At 45.7% G+C, this 16645-nt stretch overlaps 1 protein-coding gene across 7 annotated transcripts in view; it reads right to left on the bottom strand.

Annotated features, from left to right (window-relative positions):
- Nucleotides 1-5174: 5174 nt before the first annotated feature.
- Nucleotides 5175-16645, bottom strand: part of SUSD6 (sushi domain containing 6) — a 91617-nt gene continuing 80146 nt past the window's right edge. For all 7 annotated transcript variants that reach the window (XM_042047064.1, XM_042047069.1, XM_042047068.1 and 4 more), the window contains 4 exons: nucleotides 12739-12936; nucleotides 10230-10368; nucleotides 8685-9106; nucleotides 5175-7678 (listed from right to left, as the gene is read on the bottom strand). In XM_042047064.1, coding sequence (XP_041902998.1) covers nucleotides 7653-7678; nucleotides 8685-9106; nucleotides 10230-10368; nucleotides 12739-12936 — 785 coding nt within the window. In that variant the 3' untranslated portion in view covers nucleotides 5175-7652. The remainder of the gene's footprint in view (nucleotides 7679-8684; nucleotides 9107-10229; nucleotides 10369-12738; nucleotides 12937-16645) is intronic.

A 16645-nucleotide genomic window follows, 5' to 3' on the forward strand; every position in this document is an offset into this window, starting at 1 on the left:
AGCCAAGCAGTGCAGTGCGCCGTTGACAGGACGCCTGCTGAGGGCAGCAGCCCCTCTATCCCCTTTCCTGAGCGAGTTTCTCAAAGAGGCTGTGTGGCGGGGTCAGTCTTTGTGGCGAGGCTGCTTTTCTGGAAGCAGAGATGTTCCTGTGTGCCCTGGCCTTTTTGCCCTTCAAGCCAAAGGGCCAACTGTCAAGGAAGATCGCCCAGACCACCCACCTCAGGCTGGCTTCCCTCAGGCTTGTCTCCCAGTCATTTCTCATTGCCATTTCAAACCAGAGATGACAAATAATTTCCAACGTGTCAAGAAGGGCACATTCCTGGCTGCCAGAACTGCTGTGGCAGGAGACCATCATCCAGTGAAAAACAGTGATGAAAAAAAATTCCTGGAGGCCAGTGACTCCCACATGCCAACTGCCTGATCCAGGAAGGCATGCACAGGCCACAGAGCTCCAGTTTTGCAGTAGTAAAATTACAGTAAGATGTGTCTGCTGTGTGGGAATAATTTTTGGAACAAATGGAAGTAGGAAAAAGGTAGATGTCACCCCTTCCCATCTCTTTAAGCTGGCTATTCCTTCACAAAGAATAAAAATCATGTACACATGATTTTTATATAAGTACACAAAAGACTTTGCTTTGAACAAGCTGGCCAAAAGGATCTCCTCCCTTCTTCCCTTTCCTATTACATTATTGATAGATCTTGTTAAAAGAAAGGAACACTCATTAGTACACTTGCCTGAAAAGGCAATGTTACCTTAGGTTTTTGAAGCAAAACAAGCATTAATAAAAATAGTAATGGACTGTATATTGCACTAAAGAACAATGGGTGTCTGCTCCTCTGCAGTTTCTGCTTCTCCCATCCTCCCATCCTCCCAATGCAGCACAACTACACAAGAGGGAAGAGCAGTGCCTGCCCCAGCCTCCCCTCTGCACTCACAGGTGCACTAATCCACGTATTTGTAAGGTGTCTCTAATGTCGCCTATACTGTCCTGTTACCCACTTTGGATTATTATTTCACCAATGAGAGCTATCTTCCCTCTAAAAATAACACTCTCTTCCTATACATACTGTTCTTATACAGACTCCAAGATTAATTAGCTGTTTATTATATTTACCCTGCCTTCCTCTCTGAAATCCACTCATACCATACATGATCTCTTTAAACCTTTCCTCCCTGCCCAGCCTGGCCTCATTCCTCATGGAATTCTATGCAAGCACACCAAGGGCAGCCTTTGCTTCTGAACTTGGAAACAGATGATCCTTCTAAGGCTGCACCAACTCTGAACCCCTCTTCCCCAAGCCATTTGAGCTTCCCTAGCTTTAGCTTCATCCTGGTTTTCACAACTGCAACATAGTCATTAATGATTGCTAGATTTCCAGGCCACAAGGCTTAAGCAGTTTAAAAACAAACAAACAAAAAAAAACCCACAAGAAATTATAGCTTCACTTCAAAAGAATTTTTTTTAATTTAGAAATGCAGTTATATACATAGAACAATTAAATTAAACTTTGTACAAATATTAAAATACTATCTTCACACCCACTGCAATGTACAGGATACCAGAAAATACATATAAAATAAAGCAAAATAAAACCAATTGAGTGACATCCTGCACAGCATCAGTTATGGTTTTAAATCCCACATATATATATGGAGTACCATTCTGCAAATAATTCCATAGTGGTGCAATTCAGATAAAAAGAAAACACATACAGGAAAGGAAAGATTAATGCAGAAAGGCAATCAAGCTCCCCTTGCACTTGCATCAGCAACTACCAGCAGTCTACCCACCGCATCATAGGACATCTGCTTCACAGACAACTTCACTTCGTTTTCTTTTGGAAGGAAGCAACTTTGAGAATCTGAACTAAAACATTTTCCGGCACAACTCAGTTGCCTCTGTCTGTTCTCACTCAAGGACAGAAGCAAAAGCATAGCTTACAGAAAGCATATGCAGAGCATCAACACCACATGTTCTGGTGGGTACATAGATCTGAACATCACCTGCAGAGGGTTGAGTTTGAAAGCAGTGCTGAACACAGAGCCCTGAAATGTGGGAAGTGGTGTGTTCTGTCCTAGTGTGCTAGGACTGGAAAAAGGCTTATTTCTTGTATAAAAATACACCTTAAAATGAAGCCTGCTCTAGGAAACCTCTTTGCACTTTCAAAGGGTATTGTAGAGAAAAACTGTTTTCTAATCAAGTTCTTCTGCAAACAAAGGTTTTCACATAGAGCAAATTCAATCTGCTGTTCCCTGGTAAGGACTGAAAGGTGAGGACGGGGTGAGGCAGGATGTGCAAAATTAATGGGATTTATTGCATTTATATACAAAAAACCAAAGTGAAATTTATTTAAATAGTTATCTGGATAGAGTAACAAGGCAGATTTTTTTTTTAATTGCTATCAGAACAGTAAAACCACATTTTGCAAGTATGTTCTAAAAAGGTCAGCAAGGACAGCTCAGTGTGTCCAACCAGTTGTACATTTTTTTTTTTTAATACAGCAAGCCTGCTGGTGTACGCTAAATCACCTAACAAAGCATAAGCTTCCTTACAACCTGGTCATGATTGCATTAGCTCACTAGCCTGCAGTAAACCTCTGTTTTCAGCTCTTCCTTAGACTCCTCCTTGTGTTCCCTTTTCTGTGCTGCAAATGACTTAACCATCCCAGATTACTTCCAATGGCTGAGCCAGTTGCTCTCTTAGCTCCACTCCTCAGTATTGACCCAAGTCATCCGCCTCTGGGAGCATCTTAGGATGTTTCTTCCCAAAGCATGTGGAACAGATTTCTTCCTAACACACCTGAGTTCTCCACACACTGAAAGACCAAATTAAGGTTCCAGATGCAGTAAACAGTCCACCACACCGGAGCTGAAAGGCCAAGGAGAAGCCTCAGCAGAGATGTCCAAGGGGTGAAAAAAACATTCTTCTTGCTGAGTATACATTCTGCTACCCAGCAACTTCCCTGGTGGTTAAGGATAAAAATGCATCAGGCTCTTCTCCCTCCCAAACTCACATTTTAACTCAGCAACGACTCCACAGGCTCACATGCTACAGCGCATCTCTCCTGACTTAATTTTTACCTCTTCTGCAGTTAATGTTGGGGAGGCACAAGCTATTTAAAACCAGAACACACAAACCCCGCTCTCACCAGTGCTCCTGAGACCCTTCAAGGCTGCAGGAGGCTCTGACACAGTCCAAGCTGGCTCCTCATTTAAGGTGAGCTTCATGATGCAGACCCTGGCAGGAGACTGGCCCACTTCCCCATGGGTCACTGCCAACTTCACTTCCTGGTTCTCTCAGGCTAGTCCAGTTCTACAATGCTTGAGCTGTAAACACTGCACTAAGTTGCATTTATTTTTAAAAAAACTATGGAACTGGAAAGGAGCAAGGAAGTTTTTCTATTGCACATAATATCCTGAATTTCTGAAATGCCCTTTTTTCCCCCCCCAACTATCACTCCAAAAATAATGGAAAACTTTAAAGTAAGTGCTATTTTTATTTTTCTCAATATAATTAACTAATTTTAATGTTCTTGAATATCACAGGATCCAGCATGTATGACAGAGCATGAGATGATTATGTTGGGAGTGTTAAATAAGAAAAAATGCCTCCCTTTGAAATCTTTTGCCAGACATAGGTGGGGGAAGAAAAGGTATGGAGACTGTGGCCCCATCAGGGGAAAAAAAAAAGAGAAAAAACCCATTTACTGTATTACATCTTGCATGGCTGAGCCTCTGTGCTTCCCATCCACAATACTGAGATCCAGGCTGCATCTACTTATGGGAAAATCCACAGAGAACACACTCTTAGCTCAGAGATAATGAACACTCCTGAGTCAGAGCAGAGCTCACATCTGAGGGATCTTAAGGCTCCAGGCCTTGCTCCCATAAGTAAAGGCAGGACTGTACAAAGTAGGTTTTCCTATATCTCTACCCAAAGACTTCTCAGTCCTTCAGCCTCTGCAGAATTAAAACAAACACGAATGAATAATAATCACTTGATAACCAGTAAAGTGAGGCCTTGCTCTCCCTCCCCCTTGAAAAAGTTGTCAGACATCTTTTAGGTTCCTCCCCCACTGTTTTACTTAATTTTATATCAAAATTATCTAAAGCTGAGGATGTGGACAAGCAACGTGATGCCCCCAAACTGTGTTCCGTGTTCTGGCTCACACAGATCCTTGGGGCCTGTTCCCACAAGATTTGCTGCAGGGAATAGAGCTTTTCTGCAGGATCTGGAATCATCAGATGGGATTACCAGCCAGCACAGAGACTGGCCTGGAAGCTGCTGGCTTACCCTCAACAAGCCAACAGAAGCTGCCTTTTTATGCTTGATTACAATAGCTACACTTGCATATTTCCCTCCTCCACCTCTGCATTTCCCCCACTTGTTAGTAAAGCCATTTCCAACAATTTTTATAGAATCCAACAATATGAGGTTTAACAAGACCAAGCACTGGGTCCTGCACTTTGGCCGCAACAATCCCCTGCAGTGCTACAGGCTGGGGACAGAGTGGCTGGACAGCAGCCAGGCAGAAAAGGACCTGGGGGTACTGACTGATGGCAGACTGAACATGAGCCAGCTGTGCCCAGGTGACCAAGAAAGCCAAAGGCCTCCTGGCCTTTATCAGGAGCAGTGTGGCCAGCAGGACCAGGGCAGTGATTGTCCCCCTGTACTTGGCACTGGTGAGGCTGCACCTTGAGTGCTGTGTCCTGTTCTGAGCCCCCCAATTTAAGAAGGACATTGAGATGCTCAAATGCATCCAGATAAAGGGCAACAAGGCTGGTGAAGGCTCCGGAGCACAAATCCTATGAGGAAGCTGGGGTTGTTCAGCCTGGGGAAGAGGAGGTTCAGGGGAAACCTTATCACTCTCCACAACTCCCTGAAAAGAGGCTGTAGCCAGGTGGGGCTCAGCCTCTTCTCCCAGGGAACCAGTGACAGGACAAGAGGACACACTCTTAAGCTGTACCAGGGGAAGTTTAAGCTGGACATTAGGAAGAAATTCTTCACAGAAGCAGTGATTGGGCACTGGAATGGGCTGCCCAGGGAGGTGGTGGAGTCACCATCCCTGGAGGTGGCACTCAGTGCCATGGTCTAGTTGACAAGGTGGTGTTCGGTCATAGGTTGGACTTCATGATCTCAAAGGTTTTTCCCAGCCTAGTTAATTCTGTGTGATTCTGTGAAATTAAAACACTCCCTTTTTGTAGAGCTTGCTTCCTTTTCTTCCCCACCCAAATTGAATTTTCTCTCCCATGCTAGCAGCTGCTTGTTTTACAACAGCAGAGAGGATGCCAGGCCACAGAGGATGTGTTTTCTGCTGGCGGTGCACGTGCTTGTCCAGAGCAAGGTCAGGCCTTGGGATCAGCTTCCACTTTCTCCCACCAACCCGGCACTAGCACTGCCCCTTACAGGAAGGCAACACGTTCCCAACTTCTATACCTTGAATTGCTGAGGGTCAGTTTGAGCAGACAGGACCTTAAATGCATAAAAAGCAACTCCTGCTCCAAGCTGGTTAGGCAGCAGGAAAGAAGTCACACAGACTTTCCTCCACACTCCCTTACCACTACACTTGCTCAACCCCTCCATCACCCCTGACAAGCCAACGGAGGAGAATTTACTCAAGCTTAGACCATTTCCAACAGTCAAAAAGCTAAACACATCATTCCCATGCTTATTTTTTAAAATTCCAAGAGCAGATGTGGAAACAGCATTTGTCCTCTACAGTGCTTGAAGCTGGACACCACAGCCCACTGTAAAATGACACAGGATTTTCACCATCCAAACTGAACAAAAAATACCTAAACCATCCAAATGGGATTTATCAAATTCTTGTGTTAATGCAAGATAATGTGAGCAAGGATGGAAGGATGTTTAAAACACTGTATTTTTAAATTAACATCTCTCTATAACAAGGATAGGGAAAAAAGGATTCTTCCATCCACAAGCACACACTGTTTCCATGTGTCCTTGGATTTAACAGCTATTCAGGAAAAAGAATAGCAGATACATAGCTGGATACTCTGGCCAATCCCCATTTCAAAGAACTGGAGCTAAGCCACAGTGATTTTATATGTGAAGATGTTGTATCACTTTTGTCAAGTGCTGTAATACTTTTTACTGTAGCAATGAGGATGAGGATGGTGAGAATCGTAAATCAAAAGCAAAGTAGCAAAAATAGCATCCCTGTTTACATTACCACATGATGTGTAAGGCCATGACATTTTGCTCCTTCAACTCAAAAATTTAGCAGCTTCTCACAGGGCAAACACTTCCCTGGTTATTTCAAGACAGTTATGACAAGGTACATGCATCTAAGAAGCCAACTCTTCTTGCTGAAACCAATCCCATGGAACAGTGTCCAGACCTCAGTGAGGAACCTTACAACCACCACAGCACTTGGATTGGACACCTACCCCAGACAGATGTGACTTCCTGCAGATATGGAGTCCCAACATGGACAGTCTGCCCTGCTGTAGATAACTGTGGCAGGCAGAGGTACACATATTTCTGAATTTTCTCTTCCCTACTACCAGAACTGAAAACAATCCTCGAAACTTCAGCAAGTTTTGAGGCTGAGCTGTGGTGTTCTCTAGCACTGCTGTCAGTGTACTCAACCTTCCCTCACAGCAACAGGCTGGCACTGTGTTTAGGAGAAGCTTTACAAATGCTGCTTACCCCCAGCCACAAGGGAGGAGCCCTTCTCTCTGGGCCCATTGGAGCCCACCAGGTTAAAACAGCAGACCCTTTGCTGTATAAAGCTAGGAAGACACACCAGCCTCTGAGATGGCAGCTACCCAGGATCCAAGTACCTACTGTGGCTGGAAAAGGAATTTGAGATTGCACCAATGGCACTAGGAATTCACTATTTTTTTGTCTTGATATTTTCAAACACCTGAACCTCTTCCAGTGGGCTGCACTGGTACAGGAAGAAGGAGGAGAGAAAGTGATTTTCAGGAATGGACTCCTGCAGGGGTGGGGCAGAGGGCATTCCTACATGTTGGACTTCTCAGCCTTCAGTGCTTAAGCAATTCTCAGTGAACTCTTTGTGCACCGCTGTCACACAGACCACCTCATGTGAGGCTCTTCTAGACACCACAAGCTGCCCCTCAACTGCGATCCCTCCCAAGCCCAGTTTCAGTCCCAGTGAGGCGTTTTGTCCTGCCCTGTCACAAAGAGGATGCTGGAAGAAGAGCCTATATAACATATATATGTATATTTAAACTGTGTCTGCACCCAGCGAGCAAGCGGGTTTAGCCCCTGCTCTCTGGGCAACAGAAGGGCTAGAAAGGCTGATAAGCTGCAACAAGCCGGTGTGAGGAGGAGAAAGGCACAAGAAAAGAGCAGCTCTTCAGAGACTGCTGTCAAACATCTGGCTGGGGAAGGGGAGAGGAGAGCTCAAATCCACTCTGTTCCTTGAGCCCCTGATGCTGATGGAATGGGGAAGCCAGCGCTGCACCAACTCCACTGGTGCGTCCAGGAGGCAACCTGGCGACATCCTTTGGATCTTCAGCTGAGGGCATCTCTTCTTGGAGGTATCCAGGGTACAGCTTGCGAGGATGGGGAAGACTGCACAGAGTGCTTCTGTCCCAAAGGCAGGGAGAGGGGAGGAGGAAGAAATCCAAGATGGAGAAGACTGGACAAACACAGCAGACCTCATGCTTCCTTCAATAAGGGAATATCTGAATAGTGGAGAGAAAAAAAGGAAAAGTAGTCAAATTTCTGCAGTTCAACACACACCAGAGAAATTACTATTGAAAGCAAGACAGGCTCGCACTTCCATAACATGACAATGCAGTGGTCTCCCTCTCATCACATCCCAGCAGAAAGGAACTCTGGAGGACTCTGCTCCAACCTGCCCCTGCGAGTGGCACCATCACCAGCTCCAGCCTTGGAAAAACTCCCAAGGACAGAGACTCCATCACCACTCTGGTGTCTATCTGGTCCTCCATGACCCTCCTAGCACAAAATATTTCTTAATACCGTGGAAAGTGCGAGTTCTGCCCTGAGCTATCTACAAGCCAGTTACATTTCTTGCCTAAGACACAGCAGACCCTGCAGAAGCAACCTTAAGCTACACCTTCACATCAGCTCTGGCATTGCAAAGCCACTCCTTCAGGACAGCACAGAAGTGAGGAATAAAAGATGCTTTGACTGTTCAACAGACTTGCCCCTCTGCCCTCTACAGTACGTTCAAGCACATCCCTCTTTAAGTCTTGCAGGCTATGGCTGCAGCACTGAATGCTCTGTGGCAGGAAGCTGCTGACTAAAATAGTCTAAAAATGAAGCAGCCCAAACATCACAAAGGGTTTGTATTCCAAGCATGTCCTCCCGCTCCCACCAACTCAAGTTTCCACAAACATAGTTATTTTACTGCTCTTGCCCTATGATGCTGGAGACTGGATTTCTCTGAAAATCCTTTGCTAAAACAAGAGTAAGCAGTAGGCAATCTTGCTCAAACTGCCCTAGGCTCCCAGTCTGAGAACACTGAATTCTTCAGAAGAAAGTATTAAATACTTCTTACATGTTTAAGAGGTGAAACATGCTATGGAGACTGGATCTTTTCAAAAGCTGGTCTAGTGGCAGACACACATAGGGGCATCCCTTGCCGTTTTCATCCCAGATAGTCAACTGCAGAACGTACTCCTAAAAGGGTCTCATTTAGTGCTCCTTGCACAAGTCACTTACCATCTGTGTATTCCTCAGAGGAAGTGAGTGATAAAAGGCTCTGTATGTCACTGCTTTCTGAATCTTGGACCTCTTTGTGTACAGGTCTACTGCTAGCCATGCCAGCTACCCAGGAAGAGGTAGCAGCCTGATGCACAAGAACAGTTTCAGAGCGCTGGGAACCACTGGCTTCACACAGTCCAGAATGTCCAGGGGCTTCATCTTCTCTTTCAAAGCTATTGTGGGCCCCTTGGTCGGGCTGCTGCATCTCTCTGGGTCCATTCTGTCCAGCTCCCTCTGACAGCACGATCTGCACTCGGGAGTCCGAGGGTGGAATGCAATTCCCTGTGCTGCCATACACTGCTTCTTCGTAGGATGGCAAGGCCACTTGGACACCATCCACCATAATAGAGACCTGATCTCCAGACACACCTTGGTCTCGCCTCAAAAAAAAAGAAAGAAAAAGGGGGAGAAAAAAAAATAAATCAAGTTGAGTATTTATTTTATTATATATATTACCAACAACTCCAGTAACCTCCCATAGCAGAACTCTAATTCTCACCATCAAGGGAGAACAGACAGAAACTTGAATGGTGGTTTAACAAGGTCAGGCAAGCAGTCTTGCAGCCCTACTGTGAATTGCCATTAAACATGAGCAGGGGCTGTAATTCATGGCACCCGATGGATTTAGCAGCAAGATCTGAAAAGCTTACAGTGCTTCCCCCCCACTAACCTCCACAGCTAAATCTGACAAAGATCATGACTCAGTTCTGTGCTCTTAGCAAGGAGCACTGTTGAGTCCAGCCTGGTGCACTGCTACATTCCACAACACTCAGCACTGTCTGTTCCACTGCCTCTGCTGCTGGCCAGATAGCCCCTGGCAGGGTGGGGAAGACAGCTCTGGCACAGCATGAATCACCTGGCCTCATAAGGCCCGAGAGTAAATTTTTCTTTTCTAGTAGTTTGGGCCTTTTCAGAAGAGGGCAGACTCCAGGGCCCCACCTCTCAACCTCCCCACTGTTGGAGTGTCTGCCTCAGCTGGCAGCAGTGTTCTGGCTAGGTCCCTCCTCTCACCCACAAAGCCAGGCCACGAGGGTTCTCCTCCTGCAGCAGAGAAGGATGGCAGACTTGCACATGTATCTAAAGAGCAGTACTGCCTAAATTCAGGTCCACAGGACCCCACAGTCTGGGGAAGATGCACATATATACACCCAGACACAGACTTCAGTAGCTATCCAAGGCTAGAAGAGGCAGGAAATTGATCTATAGCCAGGCTAGTAAGGACCGTAATTTCTTCTGTTCAAAGCCAAGGCAAAAGCACAAGGAAGTCACTCCTTGGGTAGCACATAAGAATGGGGACTGCACGTGGGGATCACAGAACACCATTTCAGAAAAATGCTGGATCAGTAGCATGGGGCAGAGATGGCACTGAGGCGATGAAGAGAGGAACAGAGAAGCAAGGAGCTAAGTTGCTCCAAAACAAAGGTCTAACCCAACTACCTGAACGGGTTCCTACTGCAAAGAAACAGTGTGCCTCAAGCCCCTCCAAAGCCCAGCTACACTTACCTGCTGTGATGGAACGACTTCAGCTTCGGCTGCAGCAGAACAAACAGCACAACTAACAGCAGAATCAGGGCAACGGAGCTCGCTGTGGAGGCTACTATGGACAGCGTGGGCACTCCAATTGTTGGAGGAGAGTCCTTTTCTACAAAACCAAGGGGAACACAAGGTAAAATGATCCACTCCCTTAAGTAACTGCCATAGAGAAGGAAAAACGTTCACACTGCTCCTCAGGACTTACACCTGGGGGTGTGTGTAAGGAGCCCGAGTTTCCCACACAGTCAAGGCACACCACCTATCTCAGCTTGCAGCTGAAGCTGACACCTCTCCATCAGCTGTAAAGGGAACCTAACATGAAACAGGCACATACAAGGGTCCTTTGGAAAAACACAGAGCAAACAGAAAAGCAGTGCAAGCAGGCCATGGGAACTGACAGATGGTGGTAAGGGTCATGTTACATACACATCTGCCTGAGCAAAAGCTAGAGAATGTCCCGATATCACCAGCAAGGCTAATAATTATCTAGCACAATAAGCAGCATATTTTAGGCCAAACAATAGAAAAAGTTCCAAAAACCATTTTTTCTCAGCTGAGATGATCACTCTTTTTAAGCCTACAGCCTGAAATCTATGCCCAAAACAGGTATTTAAGATGGAAACCTAGTTTGCAATTTTCTGCATCATCTCTTGGGGTCAAACCTACTGGTTTAGTTGTTTTGAATTTGTTTCTTTGAAATCTTTTAGAAGTAGCTTGATGTCTCCCCAGGAAAAAAAAAAAAAAACCCAACAGTGACTGGCAGATTTTTCTCTGTGACAAATAGGGTTGAGTAAGGATTTTAACTTTCAGCATTTCTCAGGGCACTAACAGGAACAAGGGTAGGCAAATAGAGATGCTCCATTTTCAGCATCAGTACATGATGGTCTCAAACTGCTCACTATCCAGGATGCACTCCAGAACATTTACCATCTCATACACCAAAAATATGTCACTAACTCATACAATAAACTGCCAAAAGGCTATGGGGCTGACAGGCTCAGAGCTGCACAAAACATGTGATAACTGCTAGGGACTTAATTTATCCTATATAGAGCAGGTAGGATCTTACCCCTACCAATCATTTTAAGACCTACTGCCTTCCTAGAGTCTCCCACCTCCTTCTCCTCCTTTTAGCCCTGTGAAAGAGACCCACTAGTTAAGACTCAGCTATCTCTGACCCTGAACAGTTGATTCAAAGCTTGTCTTGTGAAAGCAATAGCTTTTTCATTGGGTCAGACTTTTGAAACACCATATTTTTGATAATGCCACTGATCTTCAAGATGCTAAAGAAATCTGAGGGATTTCTGCTCATCACAACACAATCTTTCAGCTAGACCAAGTACCACCATGCAGGAACGCCATTCAGGGAATACTATGTGTAATAGCACAGCTTTGTTCTCCAGCCTGCGTGCAGCAAGGGGAAGGGGGATCACTGTGGAAAGGAAGCTTATGCTGAATTTGAAAAGCCTCTTCAGGATCTATTTGCTGCCAGGTAAATTCCCAGATCCTTCCTCATAAATCATAGGAAGGGGCTATTGGAATGGCAGAGACACTGAAAAGACAGTGTCTTTGGGACAGGACAGGATGTTCCAGAGGTCACAGGTATGCAGTGAACTTCATAAAGAGCTTGATGAAGGTACGTTTTTTTTTTTTTTTCTGTTTCCTTCCAGTTAAGCTGACACATTTTGCTTTATATATTATGAGACTTAATTCCAAAGTGTACATCCTGCTGGCTCAGGATGACTTGAGTAGTAAGATTCTATCAACAAGCCCACCTGGAAGAGGGGAGGGAGTTCTCCCTTTATCCAATATACCCACTGTTAAAACCAGAAGAGTAGTAGGCAAACTAAGAGCTGTATGATGAACACTTTCCTGCAAACCTTTTCACTTCCCTGCTTTGATGGAGGAATTCCTGTTCAGCTGGGAGAGACACAAAGCAAAAGCTGTCCACTTCTATTTGGAGAGAAGCAGAAATCATTTGTCAGCAATGTCCTTTCCTGCCAGTACAGTGAAAAGCAGCACCATCAAGCTTTTTGACACAGGAAGCCAACAGTTACTTAACCTGTTTGCAAGGAAGACTGATTCTACACACATGCACACACATGTGGACAGACTCACTGAGGGAGATGTACTGTCAAACCCATCAAGGAAAACCAGACAGCAGGGAAAATGCTTCCATTAGTGTTTCCCCCATTCCTGGGATGAGAGCCTCAAGGTAAGAGGCTCCACGTAAGTAAGAAGTTGCCTACTTTATACTCCTTTCCATGGCTTTTCTGCTTGTATTAGGGACTAAGTCTGCATCTGATGGGCTGCTACTGAAGAGACATTTTTAAGAAAGAGTCATGATTGTGAGCTGCATTTATGAAATTGCTGGAGCAATGAGAGACAGCCATATGGACTTCCCCAGCATCACACTAAGTGTTTAAAGATAATCTGAAAAGTCAAAACAAGGGCAATTCTAGAGTCAGGGAGTGCTCACCTGGGCTGAGCCTGCAGCTGACTTCCATGGCTGGGTTCCATTCTCCATTCTTGCAGGTCAAGTATTTATAATCTCCTTTGAGCATGTAGCCTTCAACACACAGATACTCTATGACACTGCCTGAAGTCAGAGGGTTGTTGCAAGGGCTAGGGTGGCATTTATAGCCTCCATTCTCAGGTTGTGGTGGCTGGGGACAATCTGGTAAAAGAGAAAGCAGCATGAAGGACATCTCAGAGGAAGACACCTGTTACACAGTATATATGACACACAGGCAGACTTCCACCAACAAACACCCACTAAATTAAGAAACTACTAAAACCGAGAAGAAAGGCTGTTAACACAATGGTAGAAAGCACCTCTGATAAGTTTCTGTGATTGCTAAATACTGCTAATTATCCCAGTAGTACAGTCCAGCTGGCAGGCACCAAACTGGTGATATTTTTGAACAGTGACGCAACAGAGATTCCACATGAGAGAGACCCAGGAAATCCTTAGTGCTATCTTTTCCCCATAGCTGTTTCATTAGAGACTGGGGTGAACCTAACAACCAGGCTTTCCTATTAGTCTGGCAGGGGAAGAGCACAAGACCTACTGAAACAAATGAGGAATGCAAAACCCCCTCTGTACTATGGGTACGCAGTGTCAAGGTGAAGACCTGCCCCATCATAAGGCACCCTAGAAGCCTGTAAAAGCACACAGATTTTCACTATTTTACATAGATATGCCACCAACAAGATTGGCAACAGAGCTTTGCTGCAGTAGGAGGAATTTCTTTACTGAAAGGGTGGTCAGGTGTTGGAACAGGCTGCACAGGGAAGTGGTGAAGTCACCATCCCTGGCAGTGTTCAGGAAACAACTGGACATGGCACTTAGTGCTATGGTTTAGTTACATGGTGGTGTTCTGTGGGATATGCCCAGCCACTGCCCTGGAGGGATGTCTGCTGAGATAAGACATTTCGCAATCACGCAGCAGGACTCCCTGGAAAGGTGACTACTTTTGAGTCATGGTGAGGAAAAGTAGACCCACAATCCTTTGGGAGACCCTATGCAGATCATTCTGTAACCCACTGGTCTATCCCAGACCCTCTGTAATCCATTGGTCCCCTTGCTGATCCCCTGTATCCCTATAAAAGAAGACCAGTTCGCCTCTGTGGGGAGGAGAGCTCTTGTCCCTGGCCTTCCCTTCGCCAGAGAGAACCCACAATAAAGCTACCTTCGTGTGGAACCAGCCATACGGGTCCTCTCGTCTCTCTCTCTGGTCTGGTTTGGCCTGGAGGCTGCCCTGCAGAGCTGAGCTGAAATCACGAGCTGATAATCACTAAAGAGCTGACAGCTTCTGCAAGGGCTCCTCTGCCAGCAGCTGAGAGGAAGACATCGAACCTCGGGCAGGCGATTCCTTTCGGGACCATCTCCCCGGACCAGTCACCTCTTCCTGGGTCACAGCCTCGGACCCCACCACCAGCTGTAATAGTGTTCTGTCAAAGGTTGGACTTGATCACCTCAAGAGGACGTCTCCTAAGACCAGTATTCTAGTCTACTTTTATAAAGGAATTCAGTATATTATGAAAACATTTCTAAAAAACCCCTCTGTTTACCTATAGGAACTCTGGAGTGCTGAAGGTGCTTCACATTCCTTTTTGCACCTCCATTACCCTGACTAGTGGGTATAGGCATAGCACATGCCAGAACTTTTCTTGCAGAATTTTCAACAGCCATTCAAATAAAAATAACAAACCAAAATTGAGGAAACTGCACTGAAAACAGGATATTTGTCTTGCTCAGAACTTCCTCTCTTCTGGCTGGTCACAATGACCCTGCAGAACAGCCCCAATAACTTCCGCTGACAACATGTATCTGCCTGGCTGAAAGATGGAGAAATCCAGATTTTTCCCTTAAAATTCACATCAGCTTCCCAGAGTTCATAAAGGAAAATACATCATAGATCCCTCTTGAGATATTTTGGGGCATGGAAAATCAGTCAACCCACCCAGGGTGTTCCATCAGAGTATGGTGACCCAGGCCTGTCCTTAAAACCCCAGAGCACACATTGTCATGTTCTACCTCTAAGTGACCCATTTACTGTGGGACAAACAGCAACAAACAGCTGGGCAAAGTTCAAGTAATTGGATTTTGAGCAAGATTTAAGAAGCAAAAGAAAACTTGAGATTCGTTCACTGTGGAAAAATTTGCCACACTGCCTTAGTGCAAGCGACCGTTGAACCGAATCACATGTGAGAATGCAGCACAGGTAGTGCTTGTAAATACCAACAAACCCTGACATGAAGTGCTGACTGAAGCCAAAAATGCTCTGGTATGAGTTCTGCCAGCTTTATAACTGCAATTCAATTTACTTCTTCAGAAAAGGTTAACAGGGGTCTAAGCAGCAGCTTCTCAAGAAGACTTTGTTCTTGAGGGGATTTATTCTTAAATAAGCTTCAGAGAAGCCACTGTCCTGTGCCTCTGAGTTTTAACTGTTACCTCTTCCATGTTTTTTATCTTTTCTTTCTGCAATAATTTTGTAACCAGTGTTTTAATCCTGCACCTTATGAGTCTAAACCTCCTTTCACTGTGAGCCCGTGCAGCATCTCAGGGCAGTTGGGATCAGCCAAAGCAACAGATTAATGGCACATTTCACATTCAAGCACACAGACAAATGCCCTGGTTCATCTGCAGTCCAGGAGAGGTTTTTCTGCTAAATTGCAAGGACCCATTTGAGCACCAGAGATATTTTTAGCACTTAACACGTACCTCTCTCTAGGCACTTGGTGGAGTTGCCAAAACTCGAGAGCAGACAGGACATCTTCCCTACACCTTTTCATACCACAACAGGTACCTGGAATTACTTGGGAGTTGTGCACAACATTGTTCTGCTGATTGCAGCAAAGAGCTCAGTCCCACAGTTCCCTTTCCTCCTGAGCTATGCCCATGTGTAAGCCTGGCCACTGCACTAGGAGCCCTTTTGCACACAGAAGCAGCTCACTTTTGGTTCCCCTTCTGTCATAAAGTGCCACCTACACTGATGAGATTTCTCCGTTATGTACAAAAATCAGCCAGCCAACAAGAAACAGGCGCTCATTTACATTGGAATAGCGCTCTCAAAGGCTTGGAAATACCACCACATCAAGCACCTGCAGAACCCTGACTCGGCCTTTTCAGGCAAGGTCTTCAGGAGATGCACAGCCATGCAACTGCAAACTGGATTCCTCCTCACCTCCACAGACCACTTGGCACAGGAAAGGACAGAAGCAGCTGATAAGTGTGTTCAGGCAGTTGTGCCTGACTTGCCCTATTCACAGGGAAGAGATTGCAGAATTAGCCACCTCCCCTTCCCTCTACCCCCAACCTTCATTTGTCATCACAGCATCCAGGAGTGCACAACTATTTTAAAATGTCACCTTCACTGTGATGGAAGAACACTGCCTGTGTGCTGGGAAATAGATAAAAAAGGTCTGGATCACGCAGCCAGAACATCAACACCGTCCACCCTCAACAAGATTAAGCTGATCCTGGACTGTCCTTTGCAAGGCAACCTCAGGGGAACAAAGCATCTCAGAGCCTGCAGCTTTGGGGAGGTCTGCTAGACAGTGTTGGTGGCATTGAAAATTGCTGAAGGCAAGGCTTGGGTGGCTAAGATGATGGACTGGTGGTACCTGAAAAACTGAGAAAGTCAAATACCTCTGGCTCCCTCCTGGACTGGCTCCCTCTCCCTGGCATCTCTGACAGAATGCAGCACCTCTGCAAACCAGGGCCCAGTCGAGCATAACAGAGGCATCCAGAATGCCTGGGACAGACAATGCAGTGACCTATTCCCTAAGCTTTCACTGCCCTGAGCTTTCGGTTTCTTCAACTGCCTCCACGTGTGCACTCTAAACTGGGGCTAATCGAAGAAAAAGCCCAAGTCTGATTC

This window comes from Corvus kubaryi, unplaced genomic scaffold (assembly GCF_017639235.1).
Source record: "Corvus kubaryi isolate FWS band 111438036 unplaced genomic scaffold, C.kubaryi_AGA036_p1.0 66, whole genome shotgun sequence".
NCBI classification, from domain to species: Eukaryota; Metazoa; Chordata; class Aves; order Passeriformes; family Corvidae; genus Corvus; species Corvus kubaryi.